Below are 24,440 nucleotides of genomic sequence, written 5' to 3' on the forward strand. Positions count from 1 at the left end.
GAAAGCTAAATTTACCAGTAATGTGCTTCCATCTGCAGTACTGAAGGGTAGATACAACAATGTACCATACAGTGAACACTTATATACCCTTGTGAAGCAGAGAATGTAGAAATGGTGAGGCATTTTTTTTTGTATTGTTCCTTTTACTGTGATATCCACTGTCAATTTATTAATCCAATTTTACACAGTATACCAGGAAGATCTGAAGTGTTTTATACTGATTACCTCTTGGCTGACTAGTTTCTTGAGATTACTGCCATTTTTGTGCAGCAGCAATAGGTTGTTGGCACAGGATCTTACTTTTAAAATTATCAACACTTTATGGTGCTTTTCATCATTTTAGTATATAATTTCATATTACTGTTTTATATTCTACATTGTTTTTTAATTTTATATTTAATATTGTATTTAATTGTGTGTTATATTGTGTTTTGTGTATGCATAATATTACATAATATTGTGTTTTATGTATTCTATTTTCTTCCTACCTTCTTACTGGTCCTTGACCGAACCAAATATACTAGTACTACTATGCAATGCTCAAATAGATGCAAGAGAAACACAGGGTTGTTCTCTGAGCTCATTCAGCACCAGCAAAGTGGGAGAGAAAGTCTCCATCTCAAACCCCCTAAAAGATGCCTTCCATATTTCTTGCACTGCCAACTCAGTCAGCCTCAACCAGCACAGCCAATGGACACCTGGGAATTTGGGAGCTGCCATTCAGCAACACCTGTAAAGTCACAAATTCCAATTCCCCGACCTATATTTTTTCAAAGCCTTTAATACAGGAGAGGATGGAAAGTGTGGCGGGAAGATTCAAGGGCAATCAAAGAAACATTTAAACATTACAGTGTAGCGTAGCGTAGTAAAGTAAATAAGAAAGATCACAAAAGAGAGGCTTGTGTTTGATGAGTTTGTATTTGTAAAAGAACATTGCGCACAAATCTTACAGGGCTGAGAACAGTACTCTGAAATTTAGTTTGGACAGATTCTAGAGTCTCAAAACTCTTAAATGTAAAGATACTTGCTAAAGATAACATTTGTAGTAATATCCTAAGATTGAACACTTGAAGAGCCATTGCATAGAATTTTTCCCCGGACACCCTGCCTACCAGCTAGACTGAGGATGCAACACTGATCTGGCCGGGCCATCCACGAGGTTCCAACCAGGGTGGGCGGGGCCAGGCCTCTTCCGGCGCGCCGTTGCTCGGCAACCTCCGCCGCCCACGGAAGCAGACGCGGCGTCGCGCTTCCGCTGCTGGCAACGCCGTTCCCTCACGAAAGATGGCGGCGCCCTTGTCTCTTCAGCTGGAGTTCGGGTAAGGGAGGCGCCATCGGGGCGGCGGAGGGTTTCCTCGCCGAGATCCTGCGTGGGGGGGCTCAGCCGGTGAAGGGAGCGCTTGTTCTAGGGGTGGAGGGTCTGGGTCTGGGGTGAGGGTGTTCTTTTTGGGCGGGTGGAGGGAAACGGGGGCGCCATTGCTTCCCCTTTGGTTTCTAAAGCTTCCTTGCTTCGCCCCCAGGTTCCGCATCCCCCTCACAGGCTACTCTCCTCCCCATAGGAATCTCTCTTTCCCTAACCTCGCCACGCCCCGCACTCCCCAACTGCAGGGACTCGGGACAGCCGCTTGTCCCCGCCTCCCACAGTAATGCAGGAATCGCATCTAAACACAGGGATCACACAGTGACTCTTCTCAACAAGGGGAGGTGACAAATCATGGCTTTTAGCTTAGGAAAAATGAAGCTGACGGGGAACACAGGGGAGGTGCGCAAAGTTATGCAGGGTGCGGAGAAAGTGGAGAGGCATACACTTTCCTCCCTCATAAATACATACAATATCTTCTCATTATTTGTTAAAAAGCCCCATAGATTAAAAGAGGGTGGTGTGTGCGTGTGTACTTCTTGATTCGCAGTGGTTTGTGGTCGGGGGGAGAATTCATACTGGGGCAAACTGGCAGTAATGGGGGCTAAGAATGGGGTGCAGAGAGACTTAACAGGCAAGGTAGATTTCCTCCAATCAACATAAAGTTACTTATGGACCTTAAAAGGGTAGGGAGGCAGAGAACTGAAAATGAGACTGTTTGTCATTGGTGCTTATGACTATGCCAAGGTGGCAGATTCACAGGTTTCATGGGAAGGAAAGCTTTCATGAAGATAACTCTGTCCAGTTTTGGCCCACAAATGAGGCTTCCTATTCTAGGAGTGAAGTGAAGTGGGTAAGAATGTGGTTATACTAAAGAAAGGTTTATACATAATAAAATTTGTGTGAGATTAAAGGAACTTGATGAAGAGAAAGGAAACTACAGGGCATCATATACCAGTATTATGTCATTTAACTGTTCTCTGTATGTTCAAAGAGTTGGTCCTTAAACTCCCCCTCCCCACAAAGAATCTGTTTTCTTTTAAAGTCAACACTGGGGAAGTAACAATAAAGAATGAATTTGAGCATGAGCAGAATGGCCATTTTCTCAATAGGCATAGGCAGAACCAGTTTCTACATACGTGCCTTTAGTGCTTCAGGATAGAATACGGTTGGGGACCTTGCAGCTCAATGGTCTAATTAGGGTAGCCAAATGGCAAGGTCATATCAGCTAAGTCATTCTCACCTCCCACATACTTGATGTTAGGTGTGGGGCAAGTAAGGTCAACAAGAGGTTGGAGGCACCACCAATCAGTTGACTGCTGGGTCTTGAGAAGCCCTTTTCAGAGCACTAGCTTGCAGTGGAAGGTATGAGTTCCAACATGTTTCGTCTTAGAAATGTAGAAATTTAGCACCAGAAGGAACATAGTCTGCCACTATCCTTTAAATCAGGTTGCTAACCTGTAGCCCCCCAGGTTTTTCTGGACTTCAATCTCCCATCAGCTGCTCCCAGCACGGCCAGTGGCCTGGAATGATGAGAGGTGTAGGATAGCAAAATCTAGAGCAGTGTTTCCCAAACTTGGGTCTCCAGCTGTTTTTGGACTACAACTCCCATCATCCCTTGCCAGCAAGATCAGTGGTCAGAGATGATGAGAATTGTAGTCCCAAAGCAGCTGGAGACCCAAGTTAGGGAAATACTGATCTAGAGGGTCACATGTCAGCATCTCCTGATTTTAATGGTTCATCAGGTTTGATCCGTGTATGGGATGGCTGCATATTCCTGCATTGCAGGGGGTTTAACTAGATGATACTCAAGGTCCCTTCTATGTCTATGATTCTATTTGTTGAATAAAGAGCTAGACATTTTAAGAACCGCAAAATAATTACATTGTAAACAACCCTGTGATCCTCAGACAAAGGGCGGCAAAGAAAATGAATGAATGAATGAATGGTATGAAACAATATTATGCCATTAGTGCCATGTAGGTGGCTCAGTCTTGAATGTATTTCCTTTCTTGGTAACGTTGAAAGGGAGATAACCCGGCTAGGCATCAGACATAAAGGTGCTTGGTGTTTAGTTTTCAAATACTGCTTTCTGCATTGAATAGTCTGAAGTCATTCTGTAGTTAAGTGTTTTTTATAAGGTCCGTGAAAATAGGTCTCAGAGGAAAGTGGTGAATAGGTCTGTCAAGCAGTCTTCCTCACCCTGGTGCCTACAAATGTTGTAATCCAACTCCCAGTATTCCTGACCATTGGCCATGTTGGCCAGGGCTGATGAGTTGTAGTCCAGAGCATTTGGAGATCACCAGACTGACGACATCTGCTGTAAAAGTTTATAAAAAGGCACCCTTGTTAAAGAGGGAGTTTGAACATCACTTACCCTGTTTCTCCTAAAATAAGACATAGCCATAAAATAAGCCATAGCAGGATTTCTATGCATTTGCGAAATATAAGCCGTTCCCCAAAAATAAGCCATACCCCGAAAATAAGCCATAGTGACGTGGTACCTCCCATTAAAACAGCCTGGAGAGGCGTGGCTATGCAGCGTACCGATGCAACGCGGTTAAAATAAGACATCCCCTGAAAATAAGCCATACTGTGTTTTGTTGAGCGAAAAAAATATATAAGACGGTGTCTTATTTTAGGAGAAACACGGTAGCAAAGCGTACATGTGAAGTACAGCACTCTTTCCAGAATGGGAATAGACTGGATTGCAACTTTTGACTATACAGTATACTTAACCAAGAAAGGAAGGGAATCAAGCACGCAACATTGGCATCAAACAAAAGGGAAGCAACACAACTATGAAAAAGAGAAATGCCAGTATCTCTAGTCCCTAAAAGTTTGTGCTACAGTGAATATGTTGAGTTTTTGAAATATCACAGCTATAGGTATAGAAAGGAAACAAATGATCCTTCTTTAAACAAACAAGCCCACCAGTGACTTTGCAAATGTTTCCCTCAGTATCTGATGATGTCCCCTCTCTCCTGCAGCTGGCTATAGCTGTCTCTGTCTAGTGATAGTGCATTTACTAGAATGGTGGGTCTTGATGGGGGAAAACCTGGGGAAACTGCATTCTTCGTGAGCTAGGATATGAATTCACATTTATCAGAACCAAACCTACTATGATAATATAGATGAAGTGCCTTAGATACTGTATACATATGTTAATTTCCAGAGGGGCTGCTGTGTTTTTCATAACAAAAACAGCAAAAGGGCTTGTAGCACATTGAAGTCTGACACATTTCTTATGGCATAAATGTTTGTGTACTGCGATGGAGAAACCTGTGGCCCTACAAGTTGTTGCTGGACTCCCAACTCCTACCAGCCCCATCCAGCATGGTCAGTGGTCGGGGATTATGAGAGTTGTGTGCCCAGCAGCATCTGAAGGACCTTAGAATCCACACCCCTGATTTACATCCTAGAGGGGTACACTATTAAACTTAAATTCAGCCTTTACCAACATATGCTTTGGTCCAGAACTCCCATTGTGCTGCCTGGGGCCACTGGAGAACATTGGGCTGGTGGAAGCTACTTCTGAAGAGATTTTAAGAGTTGCCCCATTTTACTATGTAAATGTGTGGCGAACATTTAGTTGAAATATGGTATTTAAAATTCTAAATAAACTCCCCATCAGTTCTAGTAGATACCTTTCTCCAATCCTTGAAGGGTTTCTTCGACTTAAATGAATAATGTCCTTCCTTCATGCTCGCACCATCTAGTACATCGTTTTGAGATAACTACTCCGCCCATGCTAGCCACTGTAGAACTGATTTCCAGAAAGGCAGTGCTTATTTGGTCCCCCCCACACTTTTCTTGGAAGTGCCTAAAAGAGTGCTCTATGTGTTCACATTGCAGCTGAGTTCTCCCCCCAGCTAGTATGCTACAGAAGGACCTTATCTCCCATCCCAGTATCTGCGATTAACACAAAGTGTGAGCTTGTTTTCACAGCAAGCAGAAAGATGCCTCTTTCCTATCATTGGTAGGGATTGTTCTCTCTCATGAATCTCCAGATTTGTCTAACATTAATAACTGCTACTTCAGTTTTCAGTTAACCGTTTTTCTTTTTTGTTGAGCCTAGATAGCACTAACAGAGCAATCTTTGGGGAGTGTGGCTTTGTATAAGTAATAGCATTGCAGTGAGCATTACAAAGGCACTGTTGTGCTGTTCCATAGTACAGCCAAAAATCTCCCTCCACGTAACTAGATTTAAAGGGACTGGGTCTAATGCTAATATTTCACCGTAAGTATTTTGATAATTCCTTTTCCGTATCTCTCTGTTAACATGGCAATCAAGAAGCATGTGGATGCCAAGAAGCCAGTACCAATTAACTGCTGGAGTAGATTTTGATGATGGCTCATGCCCTCATGGCTCCATGGTTAGATGTTGCCTGCTCTCCATCAATCTCAGCTGTGTGTCTTAGGTAGTATTCCTGTGCACCAGCCTTTCCCAACCTGGTGTCTTCCAGATGTTGTTGGACTACAATTCATCATCAGTTGTAGCCAGCATGGCCAAGGTGGAAGTTATGGTGGAAGTTACAGTTGAGCAACACCTGAAGGGTGCCAGGTTGGGGAAAGCAGTTATATGTGCTTTTCTGGAACTCAGTGAGGTTTTTCCTTGAGTGGGGGTGTATAGAATTGATGGTGGTTCAGGCCTGTACTGAACAGATTCCCCAATTGAAACTTTCTCTATATGTTTCTTCTCGTCCTTCAGAAATGCTAGAAGATGCTTTATTTACATTGTAGTTCTCTCTCCTGTGCCTCTTTCCCTAATATAGCCTCTTCCCCTTATATATGTACTGTATTTTTATTTTAAAACTGATTTGGATTGGTTTTTAATGGGGCTATCACTTGCAGAGCCAACTCTACCGTAGGCAAAGTGAGGCAGCCAACTTGGATAGCAAATGGTGCAGCGGCTACAGAACAATTGATCTTTCTGAACCACCTTAAGAAGACAGCTCAGTTTATCACACACCCTGCCATGTGCCCCCCTAGACTACCCCTTCTCCCCTCAGTTAAGAGGGAAGGAGGACAACCATTGAGGAATAAGATTCAGTTGCCAACTGAGTAGGCTTCTCTGTGTGAAATGAGAGGGTGTAGGTTGTATCTTGTCCTTTGCCTCAGGCATCAAAATGTCTTGGATCAACCCTGTATGCTACGTCAATGAGTTAATTTATTGCATTTGCACATGAATGATAATAATTCTAAAGTGAGGAGTGTGTAGAAGGGAAACACCTTAGTTTGTTTTTAATTATGCATACACTATAAAAGGCTGGTGCCCCTATGATTTTTGTCTTTCAGAGTGTTGCTGATTATGTGTTTCTTGTCTTAAATTTTCAGAGGTGGAGCAGAGCTCTTGTTTGATGGGATAAGAAAACATCAGGTGACCCTGCCCAGCCAGCAAAGACCTTGTGAGTATTTTGACTGTTCTGTCTTCTTCTGGCCCAGACTTGGTTCTTATTGATGGACCAAGATGAAAATGAAAATCTGTTCTATTTGTAAAGCTTTTATACTCGAGGTCCAGTGGCACATGGGAAACTGCCTTATGGTAGATTAGACTACCTGGAAAACTGTGTCCAGTTCAGACTACCTGGAATACTGTGTCCAGTTCTGGGCACCACAGTTCAAGAAGGATACTGACAAGCTGGAACGTGTCCAGAAGAGGGCAACCAAAATGGTCAAAGGCCTGGAAACAATGCCTTATGAGGAACGGCTTAGGGAGCTGGGTATGTTTAGCCTGGAGAAGAGAAGGTTAAGGGGTGATATGATAGCCATGTTCAAATATATAAAAGGATGTCATATAGAGGAGGGAGAAAGGTTGTTTTCTGCTGCACCAGAGAAGCAGACACGGGGCAATGGATTCAAAATACAAGAAAGAAGATTCCACCTAAACATTAGGAAGAACTTCCTGACAGTTAGAGCTGTTTGGCAGTGGAATTTGCTGCCCAGGAGTGTGGTGGAGTCTCCTTCTTTGGAGGTCTTTAAGCAGAGGCTTGACAGCCATCTGTCAGGAATGCTTTGATGGTGTTTCCTGCTTGGCAGGGGGTTGGACTGGATGGTCCTTGTGGTCTCTTCCAACTCTATGATTCTATGATTCTATTTGTCCACTTCCTAGACTTGATGGCTCCCTGATTTTGGTCAGAGAAAGCCCTCTTCAGTTGCCTGCAACTCAGCTGCTGGCTGTTGCATCAGATCCTTACCTACCCATACTGCCAAATTTGACATTGCTGTGATGTCAGGGGGTGATGCATTTTGAAGCCCTGATTGTTGGAACTTCAAAGCACAGCATGCCTTGTTTGAAACAGCTCTGTTCTGTTATTTGAATCTCCAAAAACTAGAGGTTCAAGTAGCAACGCTGGGAGGGAAAAGGAGTATCCATGCCTTGGAAACAGCTTTTCCCTCATGAAGCAAGAAGTGATGATGGATGATGGGAGCGTGTAAGCAACCTTTTTCAGCCATGGGCCGGTCCACCGTCCTTCAGACCATGTGGTGGGCCGGACTATATTTTGAAAAAAAATATGAACGAATTCCTATGCCCCACAAATAACCCAGAGATGCATTTTAAATAAAAGGGCACATTCTACTCATGTAAAAACACCAGGCAGGCCACACAAATAACCCAGAGATGCATTTTAAATAAAAGGACACATTCTGCTCATGTAAAAACACCAGGCAGGCCACACAAATAACCCAGAGATGCATTTTAAATAAAAGGACACATTCTGCTCATGTAAAAACACCAGGCAGGCCACACAAATAACCCAGAGATGCATTTTAAATAAAAGGGCGTATTCTACTCATGTAAAAACACGCTGATTCCCGAACCATCCGCGGGCTGGATTGAGAAGGCAATTGGGCCGCATCCAGCCCACAGGCCTTAGGTTGCCTACCCCTGGTGTAAAGGAACAATCGGGAGCTCCCTTTAAGCCATTATTTGTCCCACATCAGACATTTTTTATGTCGAGTGTAGGGTGGGTGGCATGGTTTACCCAAAACAGCCTCATGGCCCAAATAGGGAGGTTTGGCAGGTCAAGTTTGGCCTGGAGGTTCCACACCCCTGCTTTAACTGGAGGAGCCAAGGACTTTCTTCAGGAAAATCAGGTGCTCAGCTGCTGCTTCATTGATCCAGGTGGCTTCCGTTCCCTATTCATGCATGTTTCTGGGCAAGGATATAGTGAAGTGCTTTTGGTCTGCAAAATGAAGGCTACTGCAAAGAACAAAGGGTGACTTCTCACACCAACCCCTGGGATTAGACAGCTTCCTAAAGGTTAGCTTTATCAATGACTATTGCCTATTATAATAGGGCTTCACAATACAGAGGCAGTATTCCTCTGAAACACCAGCTGTTGGGGACAGAAGGCAGGAAGTGCCATGGGCACATCATGCCCTGTTTGTGAGTCTCTCAGAGATATTTAGTTGGCTGTTCTTAGAAACAGGCAGTGTTTGTTCCAACTCACCCAGCTAGTTCTGCTGCTCATCTGTAGGGGGGTGTTGGTACCCTAAAATTCAGGACCCAGAGAACAGTCTGAAGGCATGTGATGTACGAAACCTTGCTGGAACTAAACCTAATCTGAGTCTAATCTGCACTTGGATGGGAGGAGGCTTAGGGGTCCCCACCTTGTGTTCCACAATGGAAGAAATGCAGCAATAAGTCATTGCACGTGGGAGAAAATGAGAAATGAGATGCTGATACTGCCCCCTGTACCTTTGCAATAATGTGTAAACAATAGTGCATCAAGAAGAAACTTGACACAACCAGGGTATGCTAGGGTCATGTAACAGCCATGTAATGTAGGTTAGGCAGAGAGGTGGTGACTGGTCCAGGATCTCCTGTTTCTACTCATTCCTGTGTAGTGAGATTCCTGACTCAAGGAACAAGTGAATGGCAGAAGCAATCCGCCACTGTGCTTCCCATTTGCAGCTGAGGATGTTTTTTGCCTTTGCCAAGCTATGTGCTTTTGAATATGTGTGAGAATATCTGGTCACCTGCCACGGTCTTGGGAGTAAGCATTAGATTCAAACATCTAGGGTCATTCAGTGAAGACAGACCAAAGGAAATACTGCTTTGCACATCCCATGGTTAAACTATAGAAATCGCTACCACAGGTGAGGTTGCCAACTTGAACTGGCCTGGATTTCTGCAAACTCCTTATGGTTGCTGCATATTGCCTCCAGGGTAAGAAACTGTGTATTTCTTAATACCAGTTCTTGGGGAGCAGCGATGGGAAATGGCTATCACACTTGTGTCCTGCTTTGCCAATGGAAAACAGAAAACTGGACTGGGCATGATTTTGGACCTGATCCAGTGGGGCTGTTCTTACATTCTTAATGCAGATTTAAAACTCATATTAAATTGTTTTAGTTTTAGAATTTAATCAAAATTTGATTGAAGCCTATATTAAGGAGGTGGCGTGCCTTTGACCAAAGTAACTCTCAGTCCCTAAAGCTGGCTCTGACAGAGATTCAGCAGGCATCTTCTGCTCCAGCTTTTAAACACGTTTCTGAAACTTCCTTTGTGGACAATTACCGTAATACAACTTTCTGCAACAGTTAACCCAATCTCTGATTTTAACTTTATATGGTTTATTATTGTATGATTTTACATACAGTTGTTGTGAACTGCTTTGATAACTATTATTTTTTATGAATGGGGCACACAAATATTTGCAAGCAAGCAAGAAATAAATAAATAAATAAATAAATTACTTACTTACTTACTTATGGGCATATTCCAGCTGCCTCCAAGTCAGGCCACTGGTCTATCTAGCTCAGTCTTGCTGACTTCAGCTGCTGCCAATTCTTGGACAGAAGCCTTGTCAAGTCCTGCTCCACAGTGGGATTTCTTAATTAGGGGAGCTATCTGGTTGAACAACTTAAGTAGACGTGGGGAACCACATATTTACCTGCCCCAAACCTGACATCCTATATATTGGGCAGATGGACATGGCTTGGGAGGATGGTCTTTCAGGCCAAATTGGGGCCCCCAATTGGGGCTCATGAGCCAGAGGTGTCTTCTCACCTCACCTTGCTCCCGGCTGAACTGAGGTTTTCATTAGCTAAGGCTGCAGTCCTATACACACTTACTCGGGAACTCTGTTTAAACATATTGGGGCTTTCTTCTGAGTAAACTTGCACAGGATGTTTCCCAGTACCCACCCATCTGCCCATTTTTTATTGGGACTCAATCCATACAACTGTCCAGAGACAGAGAGCAGAAGGCAAGTGAAGGATGCTGGTCTGCTTTTGTGTATTATTTTTGTAATCAGAAACAGACAATGTAGAACAATAGAACTGTAGAGTTGGAAGGGAGCTTGAGGGTCATATAGTCCAACCCCTGCAATGAATCCTGGTAATCTGAACTCAGACAGCTCTGTCCACTCTTACTTATTGACTTTTATTTTGTTCTCTTGACAACCTCATTTTACTGTACCTCCTGTCCTGTATGGCTTTTTCATTGCCATTGTATTGTTGATGGTTTCTCCATTTGTTGGAAACCCAACAAAAACATCTTTAAAGGGGGGTGCTGCTGCCCTAGCTCCTCTTCCTTGCTCCTGCATACCAGCTCAGGAAGGACAGGTGAATTGGCCTGGCTCAAGAGGGTGAGGCAGCCAGCAGTGCCAGCTTTGCAGGGGTGTCAGGCTACCCTGCAGAGCCTACGTCTGATGCAGACAATTGTAGACAATGGTGGATAAACTGGAAACCCTCAATCATGAAAGATAAGAATTATATTTATTGGTGTCCTTCTGGATGTGAGTGCTGTGAACTTCACCATCACTCAGTAGTGAAGCGGGTCATTGTATGGCTGCAGCGACCAGAGATGTCGGAGCGACTGCCTCCTTCTCCTGAAGCCATACAGTGCAGCATTTGTCTGCCGTCAAAAGAAGCATCACTTTCTCCTCTCTCTCTCTCTCTGTGTGTCTAAACAACAATCCAGGAATAATTTTAACTCTTTCAATGGTGAGCTCTGATAGATGGCAGCTTCTAAGTCAGGCTTTGCTCTCCTTGTGACATCCATTTAGTCCCATGTGTGGGCTTACTTAGCTGCTGCTGCTGTAACATCTATGCAGCTTATAAATGGTGATACCTGCAAGGTAAATTCAATGTCATGTCAACAGCTTTCCTCTACCCACAGGGGTTATAGGGGCCCAAAAGCAGCAGGTGTCAAAACTGTGGGAGAGCAAAGAGGTCTCATGTCAGTGCAGGTACTGTAAATATGTTTGGGAAAATGACACTATATTCCTGGTTTGGAGGACCTGAAAGAGGCACTCCAGATCCCATCACAATCTTTGTAATAATTTCACAAGCTTCCTTTCAGGGTGGATTTGATTTAAATCAAACTGATTTAAATCATGATTTAAATCACTAGTCAGTAAGGCTTGATTTAAATCACAGTTTTCTACATAAAGACTAATTCTTGCTGGTATAACTTTAATATGCAAGTAGATGAAGATTTTTAGAATAACAACTTTTCATATTAGTTTTTTTTATCCCCCGTTTAATAGGTTAATCATTCATATTTGGACAACTTTTCTGTTGTACTTAGGAAGGAGAAAAATAATCATGACCTTAATAATAACAATTTAAATAGATTTATTAGATCCATTCCACTCCAAACAATCAGAAAAATATTGTTTCTATTCTATTCACTGAACTTCTTGAAACTTAACACAGAAGGGGTTGATTCTGTATTCATAGGTTTGTAGAACAATAGGATTAAGGTCTTTTTCTCAACTCTGTTCATGTTATAACATTTTTGCTGTGAAGAAGAGGCATGTGATCTCTGCTGAGTCAAATTCAGTTTTGAGAACTGCAAAAGTAAACCAAGCATCTGTGATAATATAGGCAGAGAAACTGCCCAATAATCATACAAAAACCTCTGGAAGAACATAAATGACATTGTGAATGGATTAATGGAATTTATTTACCAAAAAAATTAAACATATACAGCCTTATTCTACATAATTAAAAAACTAATCTTTATTTCATGATTGAATAACCTTTGGATGGTAATATATTTTCACCAAAAAGCATTTTATTTTAAAAAAAATCAAATTTAAATTTAAAAAATCCGATTTTTTTATTATTATTTTTAAATCATTGATTTTTATCCACCCTGCTTCCTTTGCATTTGTGGGCTCAAAGCAAAAGCACCAATTTCAAAATATCATGTGTGGGGCTCCCTTTGTGTCTCCAGGGCTGCCTGCCTCAATGCCTATTCAGGGAGACATAGATTTGGGTGTGCCCACCTGCTGAGGTTACCAGTAGGTAGGTGATCAGAGCTGGCCCTACCATGAGACAGGGTGAGGCAGCTGCCTCAGGTGGCAAGTATCGAAGGGCAGCAAGTGGAGAGAGCTCTCTCTCTGTGCTATGCAACCTACCTGCATCCACTAAATAAGCCACTGCCCTCAGGGTGCAGTGAAGTATGTTGAAATAAGATCCAGCAGTCTGCTGAGCTTTCGTACATGGCATGGGACTGGGAGGAGGCTACTGCTTGCCATTTGCTTCAGGCAACAAAATGTCTTGGGCTTTCCCTGCAGGTGATAACCATTGATTGTGCCTTCTCAATAGCAGCTCAATAGTAGCTCTCGACTTGGTACTCCATAGAAATTGTTTTATTCACACATGCCTTTGGAGAACAGCAGGTGATGTAGTTTTACTCTGCTGGCTGATTAAATTGCTTTGTTGCTCTTTTGTTCATTATTTAGAATTTTTATTATATTTCAGTTATTGGTATGTTTGATAGGAGTATATAGGAAGCTCTTTTATTCCACATTGGGCAGTTGGTCCATGCTCCTTGGGGCTAATGGGAAGTGGAGTGCAGACTTTTCCACTGGACTGTGGGCCTTCTGTGCTGTTTTTTAACAAGCTGCCTCAAAAGCCATGGGGGGAAAGTATGCGGTGTTGGTTTTTTAACATTTTCCCCTTCTGAATCTTAGAATTCCCCCGGATTTTCTTGTAGTAACAAATTCTGGTTTTAATGCTGAACTGCAACTGTCAGTGCGCAACTGTTTGAAGAAAGAGAGATCATTCCAAACATAAACTTGGAATGTAGGACAACTTGAAAAGCTTGCCCTTGGTGTCCAAAATAGGCTCACCTTTCCCTCTCCTCCTTTTCTTCCTCCATCGTGCCAGACAAGGAATGAGAGCACTTTTCATAGGTTCTTAATGATAGTGCCCTTCGCTTCACCAGGGGACAGCAGGCTAGTTTAGGACTACATGGCAGGTTGTGTGGCATGTATAGATCCATCCTCCAAGAGAGAGGAGCAGCTGTTGAGTGGGGTAGGGGCTGCTGCAGATGTGTGTGTCCCCCCAGCACCTGCCTCCTGAGGCTAAAAGAGGGTGGTGGCCAAGATGGTACATTATGCCAGTGACCTTGCAGGGTTGATCTTACAGAAACAACACATCCATAAGTGGAATGGCCTTCTCTAGGCCACACAAGGAATTTCCCCATTACCAGAGGGTGTCCCGCCCCGCATGCACACTTTTATTATTTGGTAATAATCAAACTGACTCTCTTTCTCAGCCTTTTTCCTTCAAGGCTTTTTGGAGAACAGTAGTTGAACTATGACTCAGGGGCTCTTACAGGGCGTGTCAACTATTCAAATCAAGCTTCTCTCTCTCTTCTGCACAAGAAAGAAAATGGCCTAAGACAGATTGTCTTGGCTGTCCCCTGCTCCCAGCCACATACTTGATGAGAGGGTGGGAGGCAAAGGGTGACGCCCTCAGGAACCAATCCCTAGGAGGCCTTTGGCCAAGCTGTGAGAAGGCGAAGAAGAGGGCCAGGGAGGGGACACCCAGGCCAGCTCTAAGCTTCTTCTGGGGGCTACTGTGCAAGGTGCCTTCAGTGGGCCCACCAGCCTTCAGCCAGCCTGCTCCCTCACGGTCACTGCTGAGCAAGCAGATGGGTGGACAGCTCTTCTTCCTTCTCCTTGCCTCTGGCACTTGTTTGCCAGCTTTCCCCATCTGGACCAGAGCAAGGGGCGGGTGGGCAAGCGGGTTGCCATATCAAGTAGGAGGGGCTGGTTCTGCTGCTGCGGCCCAACCTTGCCATCCCTTGGAAGGGAGCTGTGTGGAATGAAGGCACCCTGGAAGAAGAAGGCACTGCCTTGAGCTCTGTTAGAGTTCAGTAATCGATCAGGGTTACCTCTCTATCCCCACCGTCCAGGTATGACACCTAAAGGTAGTAGCAGGGTGAATTGGTGGTGGTGCGAGTGGGATGGATGGAGGAGGGGGGGTGTCTGTGTATCTGTGTGCCTGTTTGTAGGAGGTTCACAAGCCCTTTAAGTTGCTCGGGTTAGTTCACACGGTTCCTGGTGCCAGCTGTTCCTCGCCCCCCTTCTCCTGCCCTCCCTCCCAGGGACTGTTTGCTGAGCTGGGGGCTCCTGTGCAAAATTGCTTTTCAAAAGAGCCACTTTCTGCTTAATTAAACAATGAGCTGCCCCTCCCCTACACATCTGTAAAGCCCCTTCTGCAGTCTCTTTATCCCACAAACTGCTCCATTCTCAATCCCTTTCACTTGTAAATCTCCCTTGCTTCCCCCCCCCCCATCCCTCTCACTGGCTTTCCCCACTCCACCCCGACTTTCCCCTTTCAAGTGAAGCTGAGAAGTTTGATTTGGTGGGTCTTGTGGGGTGGGGAAGACCATCAGAGATGGCCACCACTTCCATGCACAGACCCAGTGGATCAACGAATCAAGCTGCTTGCCCTTGAGGAGAATGTCCTAAAGGGACAGGCAGGTAGCCGTGTTGGTCTGCTGTAGTCGAAACAAAATAAAAAATAAGAAAAATTCCTTCCAGTAGCACCTTAGAGACCAACTAAGTGTGTTCTTGGTATGAGCTTTCGTGTGCATGCACACTTCTTCAGATACACGAAAGCTCATACCAAGAACAAACTTAGTTGGTCTCTAAGGTGCTACTGGAAGGAATTTTTCTTATTTTTTATTTTGTCATAAAGGGAGTATTGGAAGATGCCTCTCCCCTGCCCACCTGCCAGAGCCTGTTGGGACTTTAAATTAAACTTGACTGTATACCTCTTTCCCACCAACAAAGTTGGTTCAGCGTGGGCCCACAGCAGTGAATGAAGCATCAGAAATAAGCACATACCTCGCTTTACCATCAGTCCTAAGTAAAAGAGCAACAACAACAATGTGGCAGTAAGCAAACAAACAAAAAAGTTCAATTAAAGCAATGAACACACTTCACTGCGAAGGCCTAAGAATTCATAAATAAAAATTCTTTTAAATAAAATAAAATATGCATCTAGTTTAGGTTAATCACCCAAAATGTTAGTTAATAAACTGAAATATTTTGATCAGTTGTAAAAAGGTAGCCCCAGCTGGGCAGCAGTTTTAATTTTCATTTCAATTGAGTACTCACAGATCTATGCACAAGGGGGCAGGTCCCTGTTTCAGGCGGTTTGCATCTTGAAATAGTGACCTTGGGTTTTTGAAAAGACTTTTGGCCTGTGTCACATGTTGCAATTTCCCTCCATTCTTGCAACAGCCCTTTGAAAGAGTCGGTCCCTGTTCCCATTTTACAGAATGGGGAATTAAAACTGGGAGAGAAGCCCTGACCAAGGTGAGTTTATAATTTGGGTTCGGATCAAACAGGCCACCCAATGAATCACACCACTGAATGTAATATGTGGAGATGGCAGTGTGAGAAACACAGATAGATAAGCTGATTGCCAAATGGCACCTTAAACCTTGGTTATGGTCGCCACCACAGAATGTCTAGGTGCCATACTTTATTTCAGTAGAATTTATTGTTGTTGTTATTGTTAATTCATTTGATTTCTATGCTGCTTTATTTTGGAAAATAATCTCAAAGTGGTTTTTTGTTTTTTTAAAGGTAAAGGACCCCTGACAGTTAAGTCCAGTCGCAAACGACTCTGGGGTTGCGGTGCTCATCTTGCTTTACTGGCTGAGGGAGCTGGTGTTTGTCCACTTCCACAGACAGTTTTTCCGGATCATGTGGCCAGCATGACTAAGCCTCTTCTGGCAAACCAGAGCAGCGCACAGAAACCCCATTTACCTTCCTGCCTGAGCGGTACCTATTTATCTACTTGCACTTCAACGTGCTTTTGAACTGCTAGGTTGCCAGGAGCAGGGACCAAGCAACGGGAGCTCACCCTGTCGCAGGGATTCGAACCCCCGACCTTCCAATTGGCAAGCCCTAGGCTCAGTGGTTCAGACCACAGTGCCACCCGCTGCAGCCACGAGCAGAGGATCCTGGCACCATTCATATGGCACTGGAGCGCCGCCACCGGCAAACCGCTATGTACAGCGCATGTGCGTCGTACGTAGCGACGCCGCACATGCGCCCTACGTAGCGACGCCCTAGCCCGGGTGTCATGACGCCTTCGTTCGCCCCTGCCTGGGCCCAGAGCCCAGCATCCCAATGTCCACAGAATAAGCACAACATCAAGCAAGCCAATTAGCATATATCAAAGCAAGGAAATATAAACATATGTGAGTTTATTCTCATAACAACCACAAATTATTTCTGCAGTTATCTTGACTATCAAGACAGCATTTGCAGGCCTTCGAGAACATTTCACTTACCTTCAACACACAAGTGTAGCATGAGGATTAAAGGACCATCACAGAAACATTTAAGCATTTCAGTATAGTATAGTATAGTACAGTATAGTATAGTATAGTACAGTGATACTTTTTTTCTGTGGGGACGCAGGGGAACTCATACTCCTAAACATTTTGTGAATTGAATGGGAGAAGAAATTCACTGTATTCATTTCCCCCGATTTGAACTGTATTAATTTTCCCCCAGTGGTGATTTTCTCGAGTCAAAATGAGAGTACCCCTAAACGTTTTTTAAAAGAAAAAAAGCACTGAGTTATACCATAAAGTTATATATCAATGGAAATATAATTTAATGAAGAATGTAATGCAATAACTTTTATGAAGGATTATTTATTACAACAGCAGTCATAAAGAAGAAACGTGAAACACACCAAAAAAATTAAATATGCAGGTTAAATTACCATGTTGGCACTTTGCAATAAATAAGTGTGTTTTGGGTTGCAGTTTGGGCACTCAGTCTCTAAAAGGTTCGCCATCACTGGTATAGTATAATATTCTATCAAGATCAGAAAAGGGAAAGGCTTCTTTGTGTTTGTGAGGAGATGAGAGTGTGTTTAACTCAAATTAGATATACTGTAATATAAATGAGATTGCCTGGCCAAAGTTTCTCACTGAGTTTGTAGACAAACTTAAGGTACATGTTTAAGAGGCTCGTTTACTTTATTTTGGGAATTATTCATCTTCTTATCTAGCTGCATTGTTTTATACTTTCTGGATATAATATGATCAACGATCATATTATAAAGTAGTTGTGTTCTGTGTTATAAATCAAGCACTGCTAGGAGTTATTTCTTTTTGTTTTCCAATGAATTTCTTATCAAAATATTTGGTGTGACGTGAGTAAATTTTTATTCTGAAAGTATGGCCCAGAGAAAACAGTTTGAGAACCACTGATCTAAAGAGTTCTATTTAAGTCCAGAGTCTAAAATTACTTAAGTGCACCCCTGGCCTGCAATAAGGCGGCTTCCGATAGCATCTCCATCCCTATCCAGAAAGCCCCAGCTCTGTTCTGCTTTGCTTATGGAACTCAACCATCTGGGTATTTTTTCGAGGAAGAGAGAATCAAAATGTGAAGACGCACTGGATCATCTTGTGAGTAATCTGGTTTGGTGATTCAGCCTCATGGGCAAAGGGCCCAGCTCTTGCAGAGCAATGCATTGGTGTGGGGGTGGGGGTGCTTGGTTTCCTCCCCTCCCTACCCCTCCCTTAGTATTGAAAGAATAAGTCATCTGTGAGTTGATGGAGGTTGTAAGTGCTCTTCCCATCCATGCAACCCCGAATAAAGGAAGAGGCTCGTCAGAGGCAAGTGGCGGGGAGGGGGGGTGAGCTTTGTCATGACTACGGTGGCTGAGAATGTAGGCAAGGTGACACTTGGCCGGAGTTAGTGACCTCAGCAAATTGGAGCTTGGCCGTGGTCAGTATGATAAATGATCTCATTCTTATGAGTGGAGTGGGGAGCGGAGAGGGAGGAAAGGAAGAAGATACGAGGGTGATGTCAGGGTGAAAGCAGTAGTCCATGGGGAGGGGGTCAGAGGAGGCAGTTGAAGCATAGGTGCAGCACCTGTTCAGCCACCTCCTTAGTCACCAGCTTGACCATCATGATGGTGCCTCTTTCATAGCATCATAGAATCATAGAGTCGGAAGGAGGCCACAAGGGTCATCTGGTCCAACCCCCTGTAATGCAAGAATTTTGCCCAACATGGGACTCGAACCCATGACCCTGAGATTAAGAGTCTTATGCTCTACTGACTGAGCTACCAAGACAGTAGTACTTCCATTTTGTCTTGGCTTTCGTCTGAATTGTCTCACCCTTCTTCTCCTACACACTTCTTCCGCCCACTTTGAAGACTTTGGCAGGTATCCCATCAGGTCCGCTGGCTTTATTGTTTTTCATTTTTTAATAGCTGTACACAACTCTCCCAGATTTGGAGATACTGCAAACTCATCTCTAATTTGTTTTTGTGGATTTTGTGAGAGAATCTCGGCAGTTACAGGGGAGTTGCGGGTAAGGAGATGCTTGTAATGTTCTTTCCAGTGCAGTGCAACAGCTTCTTTATCGTTTAGAAGCATGGTACCATCTGTTGAGCGTAGGGGGCATATGCCATGATTTTTTGGCCCAAAGAAGGTCTTTGTGGCTGTAAAGAAACTCTGTGCATCATGAGTGTTGGCTAAGTGCTGGATCTCTTGAGCCACCAGGTGTTCTTTAGTTCTCTGGTTCTTCTTCGAACCTCAACCTTAGCATTGGCATAGATTTTTTTCTTAGTGGTGCAGTTTATATCTTTTTGCCAGATCTGAAAGGCCTTCCTTTTCTTTTCAATAATGCATTCAATCTCACTGTCATTCTCATCAAACCAACCCTGGTGTTTCTTGGTTTGGTATCCAATAGTTTGTTCACAGGCTGCAATAATGGGTGTTTTTAGCTTGGTCCAGTGTTCCTTGATATTGTCAGGGAACTCCAAAAGCAGATGGTCCTTAAGAGTCATTTGGAAGCAATCCTGCTTAATAAGATCTTGAACGACTTGAGTGTTCATTTTGTGTCTTGGTTTCCTTCCTCAAAGCCTGCATTGAGGTATGTTCTTGATAGCCATCATGGAGCGTATTAATCTAATCTGTCCAGCAGTCGTCGGCACTCATCATAGCTCTGATAAGGAGCACATCACGGTGATCTTCAGCTCAGACAATTGCATAGTGTAAGAGGTGCCAGTGGTTCGATCAAGGGTGCCTCCATGAAGTTTTAAATTTATTTTTTTTGTCGAAAGGGTGTGTTGGTAGTAACCATGTTGTACGCTGCACATATGGTCAAAAGTAAGATTCTGTTCTGATTGCTGTTGCCAATTCCTTCTTTCCCAATAGTCCCAGGCCACAGATCAAAATCTCACCCAACTCTTTCATTAAAACCACCCAGGAGGATAATTTTGTCCTCCTTAGGTATCTGTGATAGGATGGCACCCAGCTGAGAGTAAATTTTTTTCTTGAATGTCTTCATCGGCATCGTGCATAAGCGCTAGGAATAGTAGCCTGTTGGGTTTTGGCGAGTTTTATTTGAAGGGTTGGAAGTTGGTTATTAATGCCTGTAGGGACTTCTGACAAGGGCGTCACAAGATTGTTTTTGATAGCACAACCTACTCCATGTATTCGACATTCTTGTTAAGGTAGACCTTCCCAGAAGAATGCGTAGCCTCTTTTTTCTTCCTTCTCCGAGTTTCTTGAAGTGCTGCAAAATTGATGTTAAAACGTTGCAACTCTCTTGCAATGATGGCAGTCCTGCGTTCGGGATGCTCCTTATCTGTGTTATCCAACAAAGTCTGTATATTCCATGTTTCAAAGTTCAGTTGTCTTTTACGACCTCTGGGTGGTGACCCCACTGAGCGTGGTAACCCAGTCAGGGAAAAGGGGAGGCAGACTATGTTTAGGGCACCTTTCATAGGAAGTTCTGCAGCCAATCAGAAACCACGGAAGCCCCATCAGACGTTCGGGTTCCAAAAGAACGTTGGCAAACCAGAACAATCACTTCCAGGTTTGCAGTGTTCGGAAGCCAAAACGGACGAGTTCCAGGGCGTTTGGGATCCAAGATACGACTGTATTGGAATTGTATGTTTTTAGTAGATTTTGAAAGTTTGTGTGTGTGTGTTTTAACTCTATCAATGTTTAATTATTTTTAATGGTTTTTTTCTATTTTTTTTAGCTGTTCTCAGTTTTATCTGTAAACCTCCTTGACTCCCTATCAGGGAAAAAGGTGGAGTATTAATATTAATATTATTCATAATATTTATACTCTGCCCATCCAGCTGGGTTTCCCCAGCCACTCTGGGCAGTTCCCAACAGAATATTAAAAACACAACAAAACATCAAACAGTAAAAATTTATGTATACAGGGCTGCCTTCAGACATCTTCTAAAAGTCAGATAGTTGTTTATTTCCTTGACATCTGAAAGGAGGGCATTCCACATGGTGGGTGCCACTACCAAGAAGGCCCTCTGCCCAGTTCCCTGTAATTTCCCTTTTCACAAAGGGAACCAGCAGAAGACCCTTGGAGGAGGACCTCAGTGTCCGGGCTGAGTGATGGGGGTGGAGACACGCCTTCAGGTACACTTCAGGTATATAGTAGTAGTAGTAGTAGTAGTAGTAATAGGAACATTGTTGCTTGTGGATGAGCGACTTTAAAAACAGGGAAAGTTGTGAAAATATGAAGGCTCCAAGACTAAAAACATTCCATGTTGCTAACTTGTCACCTTCTTAAAATCCTTTTAACAAATTATTTTCTCTCTCTTTCTTCTGTTGCTTCTCACCTGTCCAGTAGGAAATGAACTGATGCTATCACCACCTAAAATAAATTGTTCTTTGGCTGTCTCAGTCAAATTAATAGTATGAGAAGAAAAACAACCTGCCACCCATTTCTTCTCTCTTCCCCACCCTTAATGCTCCTGCAACCCACAGTGCCCATCTTCCTTGTCAGCTTTCTAAATGGAAAGATAAAGAATAGATTTTAATAAGGAATAGGGCAAAGACAAAGGACTTTTCAAAGAATGAGAGACAAAACTGGCAAAGTAGTCTTCCTTGCTGGAGTTCCCCTCCTGTGGTTTCCAGCAATTGGTATTCAGAAGCATTGATGCCTTCAGGTGTGGATCATGGGTAGGAGCCACTGATAGCCCTCTCCAAATTGGTGGTCATCACTGCCTTCCCATGGGACCCAGTTCCATAGTTTTAACTATATGTTGCATGAAGATGTACTTTCCTTTAAACTAGCAACTAAGAAGTTCCCCCTCCCACCCTCCCTGGGGGGGATAGGTTATTTTTTAAAATGGGGGACCTTAAGCAAAAAAAGGGTACCTTAAGTTGACAGCTATGGTTCTGGCACTGATCACAAATTCCTGGTTTGAGCTGTTCTCTGAGGCATGTAAATTTCCTTAATTCTTAGTGTATATCCATTTGCCCGAGCTGCCATTTTATATTCCAGGGGTTCTAGTAAGAATAAAGGGTGGTATTTCAACCATGTTTTACTCATGAGGAGACCTGTTGAAATTAATGAATACGAGAGTGTTAAAAGAGTTCAAGGATTTATCAGGGATGTTAGCAACGTGGTTACAATATCATCAATTGAATGTTTTTTTTTAAAGTATATGAAGCAGGGGTTTGGGGAACAACGATCACAACTAGAGAGAGACCTGTTAAACTGTAATGTTAAAGTGATGTCTAAAATGTATAAGATGTTATTGGAATGGGACACAAAAGAGGAACAAGTGAAATCTTCAGTGATACTACATTGGGCAATTGATATCGGTCATAATATAGAAATGGAAGCATGGGAATGATTATGGAATATGGATATAAAATTTACAGCATGTTATGGTTTAAGAGAAAATTATATGAAAATGTTATATAGATAGTACCTAACATCTAGTAGATTTGGCAAAAATGTATACATCAAAATTTTAAAAGTGTTGGAAATGTAAAGAAAAAGGAAGTACCTTTTTCCATATGTGGTGGTCTTATAATAAGGTCAAAGCTTACTGGGAAATGATATATTATGAATTGGAAAAGATGTTTAAGATAACATTCGTTTTAAAAAAAACAAAAACCCCAGAAGCTTTTCTCTTGAAAATTATGGGATCAGAACTACCTAAACAGTATAGAAATTTATTTATGTATGCAACCACAAATAGAATGCTATTTGCCCAAAAATGGAAGGAAGAAGAGGTCCTGATGAGAGAAGAATGGTTACAGAAACCATTCTTACCGGAAGAATAAGAAATCAAGATAACAAACTTTTTAGAAAGGAATGGAAATGGTTTATTGATTATTTAGAAACAAACTGTAAGCAGATTGTAAAAACCTGCAGTTTCAAATATATATATGAGAATAGATAAATAAAAGAATAAGTTAAGATAATTTGGAGTACGCAGGAAAGGTAAAAAATACATGTAAAGAACCACAGAAAGAGGGGGAAGGGAGTCAGAGTCAGAAATGTTAAAATTATGATCTAATAATTATTGTAATGTACATAAATGAAAATTATAAATAAATTATAAATCTACTCTGAATAAAACTTCATTGAATACCACCAAAAGTAGATCCCGCAAGCCTGAACCGAAATCCACCCTTCCATTGCAACAGAATCCATCATTGAGAAGAATGAAACATGAACAGACATTGTGTATACTATGCATGGTCCAAAGGCAGGACAACATGTCCCATGGACTGCTTGCATTTGGAAATCCCAGCCGCTACCTTTCCCCCCAGGGACGCAGGTGGCGCTGTGGTCTAAACCACTGAGCCTCTTGGGCTTGCCGATCAGAAGGTTGGCGGTTCGAATCCCCGCAATGACGAGGTGAGCTCCCGTTGCTCGGTCCCTGCTCCTGCCAACCTAGCAGTTCGAAAGCACGTCAAAGTGCAAGTAGATAAATAGGTCCCGCTCTGGTGGAAAGGTAAACGGTATTTCCATGCGCTGCTCTGGTTCGCCAGAAGTGGCTTAGTCATGCTGGCCACATGACTCGGCAGCTGTACGCTGGCTCCCTCAGCCAGTACAGTGAGATGAGCGCCACATCCCCAGACACAACTGGACCTAATAGTCAGGGGTCCCTTTACCTTTACCTTTTCTCCCACCCACCACCAAGTGGCATTTGAGTTCTATAGTGTCCTTTGCAGAGGAAAAGTGGTAGGTGGGAAGTGGCTGATTTACCCTTTCTACAGCTGCCTCTTCCCGCTTCCCTTTCCCTTTCTATTTTTATTCCTAGTTCTAGTTCCCCTTCCCCTTCTCCTTCCCCACCTCCTCAGGCCAGGGTTGTGGATGTGTGCATGGGGTGCTTATAAAATGAGACTGGAGTTGGTGTGAGATGATGGCGTACCCCTGCAAATACCTGAAAGCAATGAGGTGGCATCAACCTGGTCGTCCAGCGTCCTTTCACAGGGAGCTCCTTCTGTTCACTGGCATTACTGCAGTGACAACTTTCCTTTCTCACTCAGCTTTTATCTGGGTAGGAAGAAATGTTAGCAATACGGTGTTCTGATTTCATATGGGCAGAAAATGTTACTGGGCACTGCTGCTAAAGCACAATCTCAATTAATTCTTTCCTTTCTTTTTCTCCCCCCACCCCAAAAAAAATTCTTGCAGGGGATGTTCGAAACTTGCTGGTGTGGATTAAAGAGAACCTGTTGAAAGAGAGGCCAGAACTGTTTGTGCAGGGAGATTCTGTGTAAGTAAGTGTGATTGCCCAGAAATCGCCCTGTTTTGTATATCCCCAGGAAGGCTGGACATGAAGGCAGCTGTCCCATCCACTTGTTTGCCTCCCCCACCTCAAAAAGAAACCAGTATTTAGAGCAGGGACAGCCAGATGTTATTGGACTACAATCCCCATAGCCCTTTACCATTGGCTTAGGCTGATGGGAGTTGGAGTCGCAACAACTTCTGCAAGACACAATGTTGGCTGTTCCTGATTTAGAGGGATGCTGTGACTCCATTTAGCTGTTGGAGGATTCCTTGTG

General features: G+C 43.3%; 1 protein-coding gene across 1 annotated transcript in view; it reads left to right on the forward strand.

Annotated features, from left to right (window-relative positions):
- Window positions 1-1,211: 1,211 nt before the first annotated feature.
- Window positions 1,212-24,440, forward strand: part of URM1 (ubiquitin related modifier 1) — a 28,406-nt gene continuing 5,177 nt past the window's right edge. Inside the window, exons 1-3 of the mRNA XM_033137900.1 lie at window positions 1,212-1,319; window positions 6,698-6,768; window positions 24,070-24,151. Of these exons, the coding sequence (XP_032993791.1) occupies window positions 1,285-1,319; window positions 6,698-6,768; window positions 24,070-24,151 (188 nt within the window). The 5' untranslated portion in view covers window positions 1,212-1,284. The remainder of the gene's footprint in view (window positions 1,320-6,697; window positions 6,769-24,069; window positions 24,152-24,440) is intronic.

The sequence above is a fragment of the Lacerta agilis genome, chromosome Z, assembly GCF_009819535.1.
Source record: "Lacerta agilis isolate rLacAgi1 chromosome Z, rLacAgi1.pri, whole genome shotgun sequence".
Classification (NCBI taxonomy): Eukaryota; Metazoa; Chordata; class Lepidosauria; order Squamata; family Lacertidae; genus Lacerta; species Lacerta agilis.